The sequence below is a fragment of the Streptopelia decaocto genome (genome assembly GCF_964273445.1).
Source record: "Streptopelia decaocto genome assembly, chromosome: 25".
Lineage (NCBI taxonomy): Eukaryota > Metazoa > Chordata > Aves > Columbiformes > Columbidae > Streptopelia > Streptopelia decaocto.
In genome coordinates, this window is record NC_138680.1 from 128,274 (window position 1) to 147,596 (window position 19,323).

Genomic DNA, 19,323 nt, shown 5'->3' on the forward strand with positions numbered 1-19,323 from the left:
TGTGCTCCTCAACACCCACCACCACCACCTCTCCTTTTTGGCTGCTGGCCGGTGTGCAGCTTCACCCCTCTGAGCTTGCCTGTGGCACCTGCAAAAACAAAGGCCCATGCTCAGACACTGCCTGAAAGCACAGTGCCCACGGACAGTCCCATCTCCAGCTCCTTTACCTTGGCCACTCGCCCACCTGGCCACCGTTGCTTTTGGCTGCCACGCTGTTGACCACATAGAGGTTCAGCTACCAGCTGTAAAACACAACCAAAGGACGCTCACACCTGCACCAGCAACACAAGACCTGAAATGAGATGCTTCTTCAGCCCAGAACTCATTGCTCACCTTGCCCGAGGAGCTGTGGTGCTGACACCCAGCTTTCCTCATTGCTTTAGACCTATAAAAGAGAAAAACAACCAAACTTACATAGAGGCACATGGCACACCTTCCCTCTGACACCACACACCAACCCACCTGCTTACGGTGCTCTGCTGACCTCCTCCATTGCTCTTTTGTGCCAAGTTGTGCTTCCACAGCTGAAAATAAGTTATTCAGCGAGATGCTGATCAACAGATTTTACTTTCCACAGGTCTCATTTCTATTTAGCAGTCCGACCAGAAGCTCTAATCCAGTCCCTAAAACACTAGTGAAGGGACTGTCCACTCCCCTGCCCACAGCTACTCCTCTCTAGATGACAGATCAACCTTTGCCTACACAATTTAACATGTCAACAGACTAACCATGGTCTCCTAGAGCTCAGTCCACCCACCACTGACTCTACACCTCTGGGCAGAGCAGCTCAAACGTACATATGCACAGACTGATGCTTCATAGAACGCTACAAACATCGCCACTCCAACAGCACCAAAACTGTTCAACAACAAGAATGACTCCAAGACCAGAGACAGCATCAATCAAAAGAACCTACAGGGAGGCAGCGGTGACACGAGGAGCCTCTACTGCAACCCCAAAACAAAAAGAAGCTGAATGTCACTGCACCTTACGAGATGGCGGCACTGGCACAACAAACTGAGATGGCGCAAGCAGCTGCTGCGAGACCCAAGAACTTCTTCCCAGCATCTTGAAGTCCCAGTCCCTTAGACTGGATGGGTGGAGAGCAGAGCTGCCAATACAGCCTGAAAAAAAAACACCGTAAAACACAACTGACCAGAAATGTCCAAGGCACAAGAACCATCCATACTTTCAGTCGTTGATACAAGAAAACCAGCACCCAACTGGCACTACGCTGATCAGCACCAGCATCCCAGGCCCTGGAATGGCACCTGAGATGCCAGTCACACCCTCGAGCACAACAAGACTGCAGGATCATCGGACAGAGCAAGGCAGGCTTCCTAAACCACACAACAACGCAGACAGAGGCTGGAGCTGCCCTGTCCATGCTGGCATTGCACTGTAAACTTCCCTGTGCCCTCTACCTGCCCAAAGGGGACTGTTTCTGGATGGCCCTTTCCCCTTTGAGAACTTTAATCCCTCCCTGCGATTCTCAGCCCCTATCCCTCCACTCAGCTTTCAGAGGGCCCAGGGACTGAATCCATCCTCAACATAGGAAAACACCACATGGGCTCAAGGGGACCTTCCTGCAGTTGCCACTTTCCCCTTCATCACCTGCCACAAGAAAAGAAAACACACGCACACTAATGAGCACCCGGATAATATTTATCAGTAGTAGTCCACTAGTCATTGCTCACCTTGGCTGAGTTCTGGGAGGTACATTTGAATGATCTACCAGGGGCCACCACATGCTGTAAAGGCTCTAGGGACAACACACTATTCTGTGGGTGATCAGGGAGGCAATGAGCCACCCCATAGCCTGAAGGACACTCTGCCTTATGGCCCTGCTGCTTCCTTCAGAAATGCTAAAACTCCATCTACAGATACGAGATGCTCATCCTGACCCCCGCTAAATACCCTGAGCACCAGCCCTAGGAAGAGGGATTATAAAAGCAGCTTGTTATACAGTAGTACCAACCAAAAAACAATGCTCCATTTTCATCGCAGTCAGGAATTCCAGGAAAATGCAAAGCACCTGGAATTGGATCAATAAATTAGTTTACAGACATACTTTCTGCTACAGCTGCTATTGAACCTTTGCTGCTCCTGAAGCTCTTACCGCAAACAGACACCTCCACTTCTCCAAACACATCTGCCCATTTGGATTAAGCAGCTCAAAAAGCTGCCAACTGCTGAAAGACCAACAGAGAACCAACAGAGAACCAACAGAGAACCAGCCCCAAAGCAGAATGAGCCCCCTTCCCAGGGGCTGGGGCTCAGATATCCCAGGCCCTGCCCACCCCCTTCCCACAATCCCCTGGGAAAGGGGAGGGGCAAATCACCGCAGGACCCACCCACCACTCTCACCAAATCACCTGGACCCTCACTGGAAATGACAGCACCTGCACTTTCCTACCTCTATTGCATCTGCAATGGGACTGAATACAGATTTTAATTTAGTTTTTCTAGGGTGTAGATGGAAAATTAAATACAATAACTATATTATTATTAAAATTGTGTATTGAAATTTTCTATAAAAAATTAAGATGTTATTGCATTTCACTAAATTTCTAGCAAGACCACAGATACTACCTGACTTCTGCCAGAAGTACATTCTGGGTAAGACTGAATGACAAAGCAGAATTAGATTCCATAAGAATCTCTTCTAAAAAATAACCCAGGGCTTGCTTTGCCTTCCCAGGACTCCAAAGGTCTCCCCAGGACCCCTCTCATCTTCCAGCACCCCCTGGACCCTCCCCAGCTCTCACCTCATCTCCCTGGGGCTCCCCTGAGATCCACTGTCCTCCCCAGGGCTCAGCTCGATTCCCCAAGGCTGCCAAGTTCTCCCCAGGGCTTGTCTCGGTTCCTCAGGGCTTCTAACACCACCCCAAGGCACCCCAAAATGTGTCTTGGCTCCCCAGAGCTCTCCATTCCTCTCCAGGGCTCCCCTACAGGCCTCTGTCAGATTCCATCAGGCTCTGTCGGGCTCTATCAGGCTTTGTTGGGCTCTGTCAGGCTCTGTTGGGCCCTGCCAACTTCTGTAAGGCTTTGTCAGTCTCTGCCAGGCTTTTTCAAGCTCTATCAGGCTCTGTCAGGCTTTCTTGGGCTCTGTCGGGTTCTGTCAGGCTCCATTGGGTCCTGTCAAGCTCTGTCAGGTTTTGTCAAGATCTGTCAGGCTCTGTTGAGACCTGTTGAGCTCTGTCAGGCTGTGTTGGGCTCTGCCAGGCTCTGTTGGCCCCTTTCGAGCTCTACTGTGCAGTGTCCATGGGGTGCTGTGGAGTATCTATGGGGTGCTGTGGAGTGTCTATGGGGTGCCATGGGGTGTCTATGCAGTGCTGTGGGGTGCTGTGGGGGCTGTGGGGTGTCCATGTGGTACTGTGGGTGCTGTAGGGTGTCTGTGGGATGCTGTGGGTGTCATGGGGGCTGTGGGTGCTGTGGGGTGTCCATATGGTCCCCATGGGGTGCTATGGGGTGCTGTGAGTGCTGGGAGTCCCTGAGTGGGTCTGGCAGCAGGTGGATGGGAATGGTGCCATGACGGTGATGATGATGGCAGCCTTGGCTCGACATTGGGCCACCAGCGCCCGCCAGCCCCGCTGCGGCCAGGCCAGGCCATGTGTCACCGCAGCCTCTTGACGTCACTGGGAGGGACCCTGCTGGTGGGCAGGGAGGGGCAGGGGAAAGCTGTGTCCCCACACCCCTCTGTGACACATTCCTGATGCCTCAGGGGCTTGGGACATGGATGAGGGCCTGGGGACACATGCTAGGGGTGGGGACATGGGGACACAGGGGATTCCTGCAGGTGCTGCTCAAGGTGAGGGGAGCAGGGGGGTTTGGGTGTCACCCGGTGTCCCCTCAGCTCAGCCAGACGTACAGCCCCATGTTGCTGGTATGGCTGGGGACACGGCAGGTGGGTGAGTGACACAGGTGTCCCCTGGTGTCCCCCCAGCTCCATGAGAACTACGGGCCAATGTTCACGGTGTGGCTGGGGACGCAGCGGGTGGGTGGGTGACACGGTGGGTGACACGAGTGTCCGTGGTGTCCCCAGCTCAGTGAGAAGTACGGCCCTGTGTTCACGGTGTGGCTGGGGACCCGGCGGGTGCTGGTGCTCTGTGGACACGCCGCGGTGCGCGAGGCGCTGGTGGACAACACCGAGGCCTTCGCTGGGCGTGGGCGCCTGCCCACCCTGGAGAGCACCTTCCACGGCCACGGTGCGCGGGGACACTGGGGGGACACTGGGGGTGGGACTCCAATGGTGGCGCACTGACAGTGGTTGGACCTGCGTGATATTCCCCCCATGCAGGTGCTGACCCACCCAAGGGTGCTACCCACCCCCTATGGGTGCTGACGCCCCTGTCCCCTCCCCATGGGTGCTGCCCCCCCATGTCCCCTCCCCAGGATGCTGTTTCCCCAAGGGTGCTGACCCCCCGTGTCCCCCCCCAGGGGTGGTTTTCGCCAACGGGGAGCGCTGGCGGCAGCTGCGCCGCTTCTCGCTCTCAGTGCTGAGGGACTTCGGGATGGGCCGGAAAAGCATCGAGAGCCGCATCCAGGAGGAGGCGCAAGCGCTGCTGAAGGAGCTGCGAGACACCCGGGGTACGGGGGGTCTGGGTGGGGGACACACACCCCTGGGTGCTGACACCCCCCAGGAACAGCCCCCGCTGCCCCCGAGAAGTGCTTTGACCCCCACGTACCCGCTGGGCTGCACCTGGGGTAGGGGGCTCAGGGGGATTGGAGGGAGGTCGGTGGGGTGACGAGGGTGCAGGCACAGCCCTGGGTGCTGACACCCCCAAAAAATCCTCCTGCCCCCCCTTCAACTCCCCTGTACCTGCTGAGCTGCACTCAGGTTATGGAGTGGGGGTGAGAAGGTTTGGGGAGGTCTGGGTGGGTGGGGGTCAACCTTGGGTGCTGACCGCCTCCCCAAAATACCCATTTCCCCCAGAGAAGCCGTTTGACCCCACGTACCTGCTGAGCTGCGCTGTGTCCAACATCATCTGCTCCATCGTGTTCGGGAACCGCTTCGACTATCGCGACAGCGAGTTCCTGGAGATGCTGCGGCTCATGAATGAGAGTTTCCGGGAGCTCAGCACCCCCTGGGCGCAGGTGGGGGGGCTGCAACGGGGGATGATGATGGGGCTGCAATGGGGGAAGGGGGGCAGTGAATTGGGGGGTCCAGGGCGTGCGATGATGAACCAGAGTTTCCGGGAGCACCCAGTTTCTGGGTGCATGTGGGGTCAGGGGGTGCATGAGCTGGGTGGTGGGGGCTGGGGGAGGTTTGATGATGAACAGCAGGTTTTGGGAGCTCAGTACCCTGGGTGCAGGTGCGACCTGGGGGATGCAAAGCGTGGCTGGGGGGGTTCTGGAGGTGTCATAGGGGTGCATTGGGGGGGGTGCAATAGGTGAAGGTGTCAGCGGGTGCAATGACTTTTTGGGAGCTCAGCACCCCTGGATGGCAGCTGGGACCCCAAGGGGTGCAAGGGGTGGCTGGGGGGTGTCCAGGGAGTGCGGGGGGGACTGTGTCACGGTGGTGCAGTGGGGAGACTACAGGGAGGTGCAATGGGGGCGGTTGGGGGGTGCAATGGTGATCAAGAGTTTCTGGACCTCCCAGTCTCTGGGTGCAGGTGGGACAGGCAGGATTCAAGGGGTGGCTGGGGGGGCCTGGCGGCTTCCTGGGATGCAGGGTGGTGTCTGTGGGACAAGTGACATCCGTCTCCCCCCAACCAGGTGTACGACATGGCAGAGACGCTGATGCAGCCTCTGCCGGGCCCGCACCGGCGCATCCCCGTGATGCTGGAGCGGATGCGCAGCTTCATCGCCCGGAGGGTGCGGGACAATGCGGCCTCGCTGCAGCCCGGGGCCCCCCGCGACTTCATCGACTGCTTCCTGCAGCACATGGAGAAGGTGGGGGGCACCGACACCTGGGAGGGGGGGTCACCTGCACCCGGGTGGGGCCTCTTTGCACCCAGTTTACTTGTGCAAAACTTCAGATGCTCCTGTGCACAAGGGGAGATCCCCTCACCGGGGGTGCTCCTGTGTGCCTGGGGTGATCTCCTGCACGCCGGGGAGGCACCTGCACCCCAGAGGGGGTCACATGCACCATGGGATGCTCCTGTGCACACAGTGCTCCTGCTCACCCACATCCCCTGAGCACCCTGGGCTGATGCCCTGCACCCAGAGCTGTTCATGCGCACCCAGCTCACTTGTGCAAAGCCTGGGGTGCTCCTGTGCACTATGGGGCACTCCCTGCACCTCCACATTCCATGTATGTGTGTCCCCCCAGGAAAAGTCAAACCCCTCCTCGGAGTTCACGCTGGAGAACCTGGAGCTCACCACCCTCAACCTTTTCTTTGCCGGCACCGAGACCGTCAGCTCCACCCTACGCTACGGCTTCCTCATGCTCATGAAGCACCCGCACGTGCAGGGTGAGCGGGCGCATCCCACCCAGCCCCAACTCACCCGTGCGGACCCTGTCACTCCCTGACACCCCCGTCCTGCTCGGCACTGCAGAGAAGGTGCACGAGGAGATCGACCAGGTGATCGGCCGCGACCGGGCGCCCGCTCTGGAGGACCGGGGCCGGATGCCGTACACGGATGCCGTGATCCACGAGATCCAGCGCTGCAGCGACCTCATCCCCCTCAACGTCCCCCACTGTGTCACCCGCGACATCGTCTTCCGTGGCTACTTCATCCCCAAGGTGCCGGTGGTGTGCAGAATTCTCTGTGCGCGATTCTGGATGCACCATTCTCTGTGCACACTGCCTTTTACAAAGTGCTCTCTGCACGCTCCCATGTTTGCACTGCCCCATGCGCCCTTGCTGCATGTCTGCTTCCTTGTGCACCTGCCTCGTTTGCACGGCTCCCTGCACACTTGCTGCGTGCCCCTTGCACACTTGCTTCTTCATGCACTCTGCCTTGTTTGCACTGTCCTGTGCTCACCCCCCGCTAACACAGCTTCATGTACACTTGCTGCACATGTGCTGTTCTGTGCATGCTGCCCCATTTGCACAGTTCCATGCAAGTGTGCTGCATGCTCCATGCACACTTGCTGCATGCACGCTTCCACGTGCACCCTGCTCCATGCGCATTGCTGCACACATGCATCTCTGTGCACACTGCCCTGTGCATGAGTGCTGCTCCATGCCTGCTGCTGCATTTACGCTGCTCCATGCACATTTGCTGTATGCATGCTACTCCATGCATTCCTGCTGCGTGCACGTTTCCCTTTGCATGCTGCCCCACGCACGCTTGCTGCACACGAGCTTCTCTACACACGTTTGCTGCACACACACTTCCCTGTGCACACTTGGTGCACACTGCCCCGTGTCCCCCACCCACCGCATGTCCCCTCTGACTCCCCAGGACACCGACGTGTACCCGCTGCTCAGCTCCGTCCTGCATGACCCCTCCGTCTTCAAACAGCCCAACGCCTTCGACCCCACGCATTTCCTGGACGAGAGTGGCCGCTTCAAGCGCAATGATGCCTTTGTCCCCTTCTCCTCAGGTAGCCCTGGCACTGAGGGTGGGGGCCCTGCACCCCTGGCTCCCTCTGACCCCCTTGTGTCCCTGCAGGGAAGCGGCTGTGCCTGGGTGAGGGTCTGGCGAGGATGGAGCTGTTCCTGTTCCTCTGCACCATCCTGCAGAACCTGCGACTGCAGCCACTGCAGCCCCCGGAACAGCTGTCGCTGGAACCAGTGGTGTTCGGCTTCACCAAAATCCCCCCCTTCTACCAGCTGCGCATGGTGCCGCGCTGACCCCCTCCCACACCGGGACCTCCCCAGACCAGGAACATCCCCGCCCAGCACCCAAACTGCCCCCCCGCACACTGAGACCCCCCCAGGACTGGGATATCCCCCTGTTATTGGGAACACCCCCAGCACCAGGACGCCCTGGTACAGGGAGCCCCGCAGTACTGGGAACCCTTCCTGGTACTGGGACCCCCCCGGCATTGAGAACCCCTGCATCAGGACCCCCCCAGCACCAAGACCTCCCCCAGCAATGGGACACCACCCAGGTACCAGGATTCCCCCAGCACCATGAACCCCTTGCAGCACTGGGACCCCCCCAGCATTAGGAACCCCCCTGGGCAGCAGGACCCCCCTTGCACCAGGAACCTCCTCCCAGCACTAGGACCCCCACAGCATTGGAATCCCCCTTCAGCATTCAGACCACCCCAGCACCAGGACCTCGTAGTACAGAAACCCTCAGCACTGGAACCACCCCTGGGACCTTGACCTCCCCTGGAACCAGGACATCCCCCGAGCGTTGCAGACACCCCAGCACTGGGACCCACTGGCGCCCAGGTCTCCCGGCACAGGGACCTCCCGAGCACCAGGAATCCCTCTTGCACCAGGACCCTCCCCAGCACTGAGAACCCCCCTGGCACTGGGATCCCCCAGCATCGGGACCCTCAAGCAGTAGGACCCCCTGACATTTGGAACTCCATCCCAGCACTGAAAACCCCTCTCCACCATTGGGACACCACCCCCCGACGCACAGCAGGAACCCCTCCTGGCACCAGGACCCCCAGTACTGGGACCCCGCTCTAATACTGGGACCCACCCCCCAGCATTGGGAACCCCCCGGCACCAGGACCCCCTCCAAGCATTGAGCCCCCCATAAAGTCTCTGGTGAACTCAGCATCTGTGTCATCACCGGGGGGACACAGGGGACCCTGATCATCATTCTGGGGGGACATGGGGTGGGGGGCACAGAACCTGCCTTCCCCAAGAACCCAGTGGCGTGCAGAGCTGTGCAAAACCTCAAAGAACGTGCAAGGCCCTGAGCAAGTGTGCAGGGAGTGTGCAACAAGAGTGCAAAGCCATGCAGAGCTGTGCACAGCCATGCAAAGCCCCCAGCCAAGCATACAGAGCTGTGCAAATACCTGAGCAAGTGTGCAGGGAGTGTGCAGATCTGTGCAAATCCCCAAGTGAGTGTGCAAAGACCCAAGCAATGTGCAGAGCTGTGCAGTTGTGCAAAGCCCCAAGTGAGTGTGCAAAGCCATGCAAAGTTGTGCAGAGTTGTGCAAATCCCCAAGCTGAGCATGCAGAGCCATGCAAAGCCCTGAGTGTGCAGATCCGTGCAAACCCAAAGTGAGTGTGCAAAGCCCAAAGTGAGTGTGCAAAGCCATGCATATCCATGCAAAGCCCCGAGTGAGCGTGCAAAGCCCTGAGAGGGTGTACACAGAACGTACCCCCGAAACCCAGAGTGTCCCCACCCTCTTCCCCCTCGGCTTCATCCCACTTGTTAGCTCCACCCTCATTAATCAACCCCAATTAATCCCTGATGCTTGATTGCACAATGTTCTGGACTGTTAATCACCCAACACATGTAGTGATTAATCATTATTAATCATTAATTCCACAACATTCTCAATTAACAATCAATAACTGCATTAAGAGCTTTGTTATCAACTATTAATTACCTGATGCTCTTCATTAGTGCTCATTAATTTTCTACACATCATTGATTATGGATCGCCCAAGATGTTTCATCGTTAATTACTGCCTGCATCAGTTCTGATTAATTGCAAGGTGCGCTTAATTAATGGCAATCGATCACCTGACATGCTTAATCATCAGTTATTGACAGCACTATTTTTAATTATTGACTATTAATTGTGCTGCTAATTGCACAATGTCCTTTGCCCTTGCGTGTCGATTTCTGGTTAACCATTGTTTACCCCAGTTAATCATGGGGGGGTAGGGTTAATCATTGACCACAGGATCACCAAATCCTTTCAGTGGGAAGAGACCCTCAGGATCATCAAGTCCACCCATAACCCACCCCCGGCACTGCCCCATGTCCTGAGAACCTCATGTCCGTCTGTCCAGCCCTCCAGGGATGGTGACTCCAGCACTGCCCTGGGCAGCCTGTTCCAATGCCCCACAGCCCTTTGGGGAAGAAATTGTTCCTAAATCCAACCTCAACCTCCCCTGGCGCAACTTGAGGCCGTTTCCTCTGCTCCTGGCGCTTGTTCCTGGGGAGCAGAGCCCGACCCCCCTGGCTCCAAGCTCCTTTCAGGCAGTTCAGAGATCAGAAGGTCTCCCCTCAGCTCCTGTTCTCCAGCTGAACCCCCAGGTCCCTCAGCCGCTCCCATCACACTTGTGCTCCGGCACCTCACCAGCTCCGTTCCCTTCTCTCAACTCGCTCCAGCACCTCAAGGGCTTTCTTGGCATGAGGGGCCCAAAACTGCCCCCAGGGTTTGAGGTCTGACCTCCCCAGGTCCCAGCACAGGGACGGGCACTGCCCTGGGCCTGCTGGCCACACTGCGGCTGACACAAGCCAGGATGCTGGTGGCCACCTTGGCCACACACTGACTCATGTTTAATCGCTGGCACCAACAAGCCCAGTTCCTTTTCCAGCCTCTCTTACCCGAACCTGCAGCGTTCATGGGGTTGTTGTGACCCAAGTGCAGGACCCAGCACTTGGCCTTGTTGGACCTCATACAATTGGCCTCAGCCCATCGATCCAGCCGGGCCAGATCCCTCTGTATGGTGAAAGGCCAAACTAGAGAGAACTGTCAAACAGAACTGCACCGAAACAGAGTAGAAACCAGAACGACCCTCTGTCTTCGTGTCTGTCCTCCCAGCCAGAAAATCCCAACTCTCCTTAAATAGGAAGCCTGATGCTAGTGGGACGAAATAGTCCCCTTGATTGGTCTGAATGTCAGTCAAGGTCTGTCCATCTGTGCCCCCTTCCCAGCAGCAGGAGTCACATGAAGAAGATGAGGGGCAATGATACAAGTTATTCTTGGGGAGCCAGCAATTGCACACAAGGGAGATTTTTTCATTGTAAGAACAATCAGCCCTTGCAATAATGGTGCAAGGCCGGCAGGACTCTATGGGACCTGAGCGATGCCTTTGGAACTTGTCTGGTGGTCACCAAATACTCATTTCCACCTTTTTCTTTTCTTTCCCTTTTTGTTTTTCCTTTCCCCTTTTTCTCTATTCCCTCTCTCTGTCGCGTGCCACTTTATGGGTGAAATAATAAAGTAACAGTGCTTGATTGAATTATAACTCATTGGCATTTTGGTTGCCTTAATTTTGCACTTCGAGGTCAAGGTAAATGAACCATCACAAATCCATCACTGAATGGACCGTGACATTAAATTGGCATCACAGACAGGATTCTGGGAAACAGAGGGTGCAGGTGATGTCTGGTCTGTATCAGGGAAGGACATTTTGCTCCAGCCGCACCTGGCCCTGCGCCGTGATCGGTGAGAAGTGTCCAGAACGCAAGTGGGACGATTCGGATTTCCCACACACCACACACCCCTTGGCGTAGAGCGCCCAAACTCGAGGGGAGGGCTCTGTCTCCTGGAGTCAAACCAAAAGTTCTCCAGGTGCAAAAGGGGTGTTGCTCTCATGTTGATGAGAATTTTCTGCTAGGGAGAGTGAAGGGGTAATCTTGTCTGTTTATGTAACTACATTGAGCCTCCCCATAGCAGATTTTGGCCCCTTCAACCACTCGAGAAAGAGAAGGGTGACGCAGCTGTTGCTGTGGCTTTGTAACCGAGTTGTGCCTTCCCAGAGTGAGTCACGCCCCTTCGTAATAAGAATGACTGAAAAGGCTGATAATCGAGATTTTTTGTTAGCAAAAGATCAAGACTCATTCCATACACTTTTAGCAAAGTATGGGGCTCAACCCTTCATACTTGGAGAAGAATGGGCTCGTGATAACTGGGCTAATTTACAGAGTGTAGTCAACCGAGTGATTTCTTTACAGACTAAGTCTAAGTTTAGATCAAATAAAGATAAAGCTGTAGCCTGTGCTGTCCTCGGAGCCAGCCTAGTAGCAGCAATTGAAGATCGCCTCAGGCGACATAGTAATGAAAGCAAAATTATAGAATCTCTTGAAAATCTAGTGCAGATTTTGCAAAAAACTACCTTAAGTTTAGAACAATTAGAAAATAGTTTTCAACAATTAGAAAAGGAGAGGGAAGAAAACTGCTCATTAAAAGCTGGTCTAAAGGAAGAATGTTTAAAAACCACAGGAGTGCTGAGGGAGTGGAAGTTAGAGGAGAAAAGTATCCGACAAATAAATCAGATTTACCCTCAGAAAGTATTAAAGGACACGGGAAAACGTTATGATGAATACCCACACGTAAGACCCTTAGTGAAAACCATTTTTTTATGCAAGTGAGGAGGATACTGACCCTCACATTACAACTAAGCAAACACCTTACACTGCCATGGAACTGGCTAAACAAAAAAAGAGTGTGGTCACCTCCCTAAAGAATCTGAAACTGAATACGTGTGGCGCATACCCCTAACTGGGGGAGACCAAATTCACTTAAGTGAACAAGAAGCAAATGGTTACCGGGGGCACTGAGTTTTCTTAACAACTGGTGACAGATGTGACCTATGGTCTCTAACCCAGCCAGCTGCTTGTTGGGCTGGAGGGTTAAACCCTTTAGACAGGGGAGAGCCCCTGGCACACCTGATCAGTTGTTAGAATGAGTACACAAAGCAGCCTGCTTGCAAATGATACATAAGAGGAAATTAACTCCCGAATGTGAACCCCCAGTGATGTTGCCGGTAAATCCAGACATGATGACTCCCTTGATAAGGGGACTTCCAGAGTCACTTAAACCTACTGGGATTAACCTTCAAAGGACAATCACATTAATGAGCCCAGTAGAAAGGTTGGAATGTGTGATTAGGAGCCAGGGTACCAGAGTGGGAGCCAGAGAGATGGAGCTGATAACAGCATGGATTCCCCCTTCACCCCTGCCCCAGCTTCCCCCAACCAAGCCAATACTCAAAAGGTGTGGACGTGGGGGAAAGTAGCACAAGAACTGACAGATTACAATAGGAAATATGGCCCAGTAAAAATCCTAGAAGAAAGGTTGAGAGGAATTCATCATATTGAAGTCAAGAATCTGCCCCTCTATGCCAGTACTGCTGCTGCTATCGGTGCCCCAAGAAAGGAGCATCCATACATTAAAACAGGAAAGGGAGAACAGCCTGCAGTCCAACAACAATGATGGGTTTGGGGAATTAAAAAGGGAGTTTCCAGAGATATAATGGAAGGCTTACCCCTTGATGAACGTAGTAAACTAGTACCAAGGTGGCCAAATCCAAAAGAAGCCTCACAGAGCATGAAAGAATTCCTACCTGTTATAGCTTCAGCTCCCTCCCCTGCCGAGGTTGAAAGTCTCTCCCAGAAACAGGAAAACTAGAACCTCTATTCCCTAGTAGTGGGCGGGGGAATGGAGGATGGATTTATATCTGACAGCTCACATATACCAGAGGTGGAGATTTATTGATCATGGCTATAGTGGGTCCTAAGCGTGCACCTGTAACCTTTTTGATCAACACCGGTGCACAGATTTCTGCTCTAAGCGAAGCAGATGCTGAAAGGTGTGGAGTTTTTCCCTTGAGGTGACGTTTTTGCATCCTTAGTGCTTTAGGGTCAACAGAAGTTATGGAAGTTGCTTGGGTAAAATTGTTATTGCCGGGGAATGAGAACACAGTCACTATCAAGATGGTGATTGGAGACATTCCAAACAGTTTGCTCGGTATGGACACCCTCAAAGGGAGACAGGGGAAGGATTCAAAAGGACTGTTGTGGACTTTTGGAATGTCACAGTTACACCTCAGACTATTGCAAACTGCACTGGCACTCCCATAGAGCCAGGTCACAAATGTGAAACAATATCCTCTTCCCCTGGGTGCCAAAGAAGGTATTAAACTGGTTATACAAGAAATGTGAGAGCAAGGAGTGGTAATAAATACCCATTCTCCTTTTAACTCTCCAGTGTGGCCATTTAGAAAACGCAACGGGACGTGGCGACTTACAATAGATTTTAGGCGGCTCAATGCCAACACTGATCCTTTAACCGCTGCGGTCGCGAATCTGTCTGAACTAGTAACCATGATACAGGAAGAAGAAGCTCATCCAATCATGGCAACAACAGATGTTAAAGACATGGGTTCTATGATACCACCGCGACCAGAAGACAGAGATCACAGGATCACAGTATCACAGTATCTTTGGGATTGGAAGGGACCTCAAAAGATCATCCAGTCCAATCCCCCCCAGAGCAGGAACACCCAGATGAGGTTACACAGGAAGGTGTCCAGGCGGGTTGGAATGTCTGCACAGAAGGAGACTCCACAACCCCCCTGGGCAGCCTGGGCCAGGCTATGGCACCCTCACTGGGAAGAAGTTTCTTATATTTAAGTGGAACCTTCTGTGTTCCAGTTTGCACCCACTGCCCCTTGTCCTGTCACTGGTTGTCACCGAGAAGAGCCTGGCTCCATCCTCCTGACACTCCCCCTTTAGATATCTGTAAACATGAATGAGTCCCCCCTCAGTCTCCTCTTGTCCAGCTCCAGAGCCCCAGCTCCCTCAGCCTTTCCTCACCCGGGAGATGCTCCACTCCCTCCAGCATCTTTGTTGCCCTGCGCTGGACTCTCTGCAGCAGTTCCCTGTCCTGCTGGAACTGAGGGGCCACAACTGGACACAAGATTCCAGGTGTGGTCTCCCCAGGGCAGAGCAGAGGGGCAGGAGAACCTCTCTGACCTACTGACCACCCCCTTCTAACCCACCCCAGGTCCCATTGGCTTCCTGGCCACAAGGGCCCAGTGCTGGCTCATGGTCACCCTGCTGTCCCCAGGACCCCCAGGTCCCTTTCCCCTACGCTGCTCTCTAATATGTAATCTCCCAACCTATACCTATACCTATACCTGTATCGTTTTGCTTTCACCTGGGAAGGATGACAATTCACCTTCACCCGACTTCCCCAGGGGTACAAACATTCTCCCACATTAGCTCATCACACTTTAGCCCAAGAGCTACAAAAAACACCCAAACCCGAAAGCATAGCTGTTTATCAGTACATTGATTATATTCTTGTGGGAGGAAATGAAATAACAGAAGTGGGGGCAACCCAACAGGATATAATTTCACATTTAAAAAATCTGGGTTTACAAATTCCCCTCAAAAAGGTCCAAAAGCCCTCACAAGAAGTAAAATTCCTGGGAATCTGGTGGAAAGAAGGGATGACTCGCATCCCTCTGGACACCTTTGCTTCCTTGGATGAGATCAAAATGCCTGAGTCAAAAAAGGATGGGCAGCATGTTTTAGGGTTGTTGGTTTTTTGGAGGAAACACATCGCAGACTTTTCCATCATTGCTAGACCTCTTTATGACTTGCTAAAGAGGGGGTCAAATGGGAATGGACACCTTCTCAGGAAGAAGCAACGCGACTACTAATTTTTGAAGCAACAGCTCACCAAGCCCTTAGTCCTATTCACCCTACAGACCCTTTTCAGGTGGAATGGGGGTTTGCTTTATCAGGCTTGTCAGTTCACATATGGCAGAGAGGTCCTGAGGGTCCAACCCGACCTGTGGGGTTTTTCTCCCGGGGTTTTAGGGATGCCGAGACAGATACACAACTTGGGAGAAAGGTGTGTTTGTTGTTAGCCTTGCTCTGGTAGAACAGAGAAGATTGCACAACAGCAGCTGATCGTATTAAGAGGCCCATTTATAAAAACAGTCATTTCTGGGACCCCTCCTCCTGATGGGGTGGTATGCTCAGAGGCCTCAGTATGGAAGTGTGTCGAGGGTTAAGATTGCGGGGTGACAATAAAACCCTGGCAGATGTATTGTTAATCTCCTCTCCCCCCCAGTTCCCCCTTTTGCCCCTCCCTCTCCCCGCTTCCCACTCAGCACAGGCGATCGGGAGGGACAGAAGGACAGAGAGAAGAGAGTTGGAAAAAATTAAAGATGTTTTACTAATGCTACTAATAAGAATAGAGAAAATAATACAAAATATACAAAACCAATCTTGAAAGTCTCAGCAACTGCAGAGCTGGCACCCAAAGTCCTGGACTGGACTCTGCAGCAACCGGAGCTGGATTCAGTCTCTCACTGGCCTCAGTTCGCAGGGACGACTCGCAAGGTCCTCTCCTAATGTCGCCGTAAGGAAAAGGGACGAGATCCTCGTGATCTCCCACTTTTATATGCAGTATTCACGTGAATGGAATGTTATACACACTTGGTCAGTTTCTTGGTCACTTGTTTCTCGTTGCCCCTCTCGCCAGATGTCCATCCATGCTTATCAATAAGTTTGCATTCCATTGCTAGGTTTACCAAAACATGTGTCTGGTTCTCCAGGAAAATGCAGTTAATATGAAGCTTGAGCTGACAGGCAAAACTCACTGAAAGAGAAACTTGTTTTTAACAAAACCAGGACAAAGTGGTATGCTCAGATTGAACACTATTGTAGCATTTTCTCAGTATCTGAAGGAGCTTTAAAAAATCTAGCTAGACAAGAAACGGAGAGCTTAAACGATGACCAAGATAAACCTGCCTCAGTAACCCAAGTCGCACCTCCCTTTTCTCATGATCAGTGAGTTAGTGCTTGGTTTACTGGCGCTTCTGCTAAAAGAGAAGGAAAGGTGTGGAAATACAGGGCAGCAGCACTCCATACCTATTCCGATGAACAGATTATAACAGAGGGAGAGGGTAGCGCACAAGTAGGTGAATTAATTGCAGTATGGAGCAACAGCTAAAAGACAATTCAGCTTTTCCTGCCCGAAGCTCAAAGCAGAGAGAGAGGTGAGAGGCTCTGAATGAACAACAGTGAGAGGAGGAAGAACCTCTGGGGAGCAATGGAAAGTGCAAATGTCCAGACAGGTTCTGAAGAGATGAGTCCAGATGTGGTGGGTTGAATAGGGACAGGTAGAAACTCCTGGATGTCTAGGGGGATTAAATACACAGTATCACAGACAGAATCCTGGAAATACAAGCACAGGGCAACTACAACATTCCTTCTCCCGCAATTCACACTTATTGTGAAAATCCATATTTGGGCAGGATAGAAATTCCTGGATATTTTATTTAAAATATTGAATCATTTCAGCTGATGAGTAAGTTGTAGTTTTGTTTGCTGGTTCGCTCTTTGAAGAACGGAGAGCAGTTCTCGTTTTCAGGCAGAGCTCCATGGCCTGACCACGAGCCCCCAGGGCAAAGCTCCAGAGGCCCCTGTGTAACTGAGGTGTCTGCCTGGGACTGGCAGGTATCAGAGAAGATTCTCAGACCCACGTTGTGTCCATCATGTACATCTGGTCTTCAACACTTGTACACGTGTTTAGATAAGTTTCAAGGGTGTAGTGAAAGAGGAAGGTACAGAAAGAGCACTTAGAATAAGTGACAGGAGAATTCTCCCACTGATGCTGATGCAGAATGTCCCCTAGGGAGGTGTGGACAGGAAGGAGAAGCCTGAGGTTCATCACTGTGTGGAGAACCTGCTCCTCTCCTCCCCAAGCCCTCTGTCGAGGGTTTAGATTGCGGGGTGACAATAAAACCCTGGCAGATGTATTGTTAACCCCCTCTCCCCCCGCACTTCCCCTTTTTGCCCCTCCCTCTCCCCCTTCCCACTCAGCACAGGCGATCGGGAGGGACAGAAGGACAGAGAGAAGAGAGTTGGAAAAAATTAAAGATGTTTTACTAATGCTACTAATAAGAATAGAGAAAATAATACAAAGTATACAAAACCAATCTTGAAAGTCTCAGCAACTGCAGAGCTGGCAACCAAAGTCCTGGATTGGACTCTGCAGCCAACCGGAGCTGGATTCAGTCTGTCACTGGCCTCAGTTCGCAGGGACGACTAGCAAGGTCCTCTCCTAATGTCGCCATAAGGAAAAGGGAAAAGGGAAAAAGGGACGAGATCCTTGTGATCTCCCACTTTTATATGAAGTATTCACGTGAATGGAATGTTATACATAGTTGGTCAGTTTCTTGGTCACTTGTTTCTCGTCGCCCCTCTCGCCAGATGTCCATCGTGCTTATCAATAAGTTTGCATTCCATTGCTATGTTACCAAAACATGTGTCTGGTTCTCCAGGAAAATGCAGTTAATATGAAGCTTTAGCTGACAGGCAAATTCACTGAAAGAGAAACTTGTTTTTAACAAAACCAGGACACCCATCAAGTCTCTCTGTCCACTTGGCTGTGTTAGTGGAAAACATATATATGTATATGACACACTTAAGGTGTAGATCCTTCCCAGAGATCTCCTCATCTCCCCAGTTAGCCCAGAAAGAGACAAACACACACGCACAAGTGGGTCTGGGATGGACTATTCTTGAGCTTCAAGATCACAGAATCATAGAATATCTTGAGTTAGAAGATGCCATAAGGATTAATGAGTCCAGCTCCCCACTGCTCGCACAACTACATAACACTAAACCATAAGACAAAGAGCATCATTCAGACACTCCTTGAGCTCTGACAGGCTGGGAGCCGTGACCGCTTCCCTGGGCAGCCTGTCCCAGTGACCCTCCAGTGAAGAACCTTCTCCTAATGTCCAGTCTGATCTTCCCCTGGCACAGCCTCATTCCATTTCCACCTGTCCTGCTCTCACTGGTCACCAGAGATGGGACATGGGCCCCTCACCTCTGCTGCCTCTCTGAGGAAGGTGTAGGCTGGGATGAGGCCAGTCCTGCTTTTGGTTAGAACAAGACTAATTCTCTTTTAGTGAATTTCCCTTTCAGCTTGAGTCACTTCATTTTTCTGAAGTTGGCTGCATGTTTTTCAAACACTGTCTGCTCCAGAGCCCCTCATCCTAAGAAGGACGTTGAGGTACTAGAGAGAGTGCAGAGGAGGTTTAGATTATATATTAGGAAAAAAATTCTTCACAGGTTGTCAGGCATTGGAACAGGCTGCCCAGGGCAGTGGTGGAGTCACCATCCCTGAAGGTGTTTAAAAGGCATTTAGATGAGGTTCTTAGGGACACGGGTTAGTGCTGGAGTTGGGTTAGGTTATGGTTGGACTTGATGATCCTGAGGGTCTCTGCCAACAAAAATGATTCTGTGATTCTAAGTGAGGGGGGTGGTCAGCAGAACTGCTACTTTGGCTTCTGAAGGGCAGAGTGGGACCTGTTCAGATGGCTGGTGGGCAGAGTCCCCTGGGAGACAGTCCTGAGGGACAAAGCAGCCCAGGAAAGCTGGTCTGTTCAAAAAGGTGATCTCAGGAGCAGCTGCATCGGGGGGCGAGGCGGTGGGGAAGAGGCCGGCCTGGCTGAACAGAGAGCTGCAGCCAGAACTCAGGAGGAAAAATAGAATTTATAACGTTGGGAAGGAGGGTCAGGCTACTCTAGAGGAATACAGGAATTCTGTGAGGTTATGCAGGGAGAAAATGAGAAGGGCCAAAGCCCAACTAGAGTTGATCCTGGCCATGGCTGTGAAAGGCCACAAGAAATGTTTCTGTAAATACATTAGCAACAAGAGGAGAGCCAAAGAGAATCTCCACACCCTGATGGATGCGGGGGGAAACATAGTGACAGAAGATGAGGCAAAGGCTGAGGTACTCAATGTGTTTTT

General features: G+C 52.7%; 1 protein-coding gene across 1 annotated transcript; it reads left to right on the forward strand.

Moving 5' to 3' along the window:
* Positions 1–3,531: 3,531 nt before the first annotated feature.
* On the forward strand, positions 3,532–7,745 carry LOC309450093 (cytochrome P450 2G1-like; the record flags this gene model as incomplete). Its single annotated transcript, XM_082072756.1, has 10 exons — positions 3,532–3,537; positions 3,947–3,997; positions 4,046–4,208; positions 4,441–4,590; positions 4,937–5,097; positions 5,719–5,895; positions 6,275–6,416; positions 6,502–6,689; positions 7,354–7,495; positions 7,564–7,745. 10 exons carry the CDS (start codon positions 3,532–3,534, stop codon positions 7,743–7,745), a joined length of 1,362 nt encoding a protein of 453 aa, XP_081928882.1.
* Positions 7,746–19,323: the final 11,578 nt, after the last annotated feature.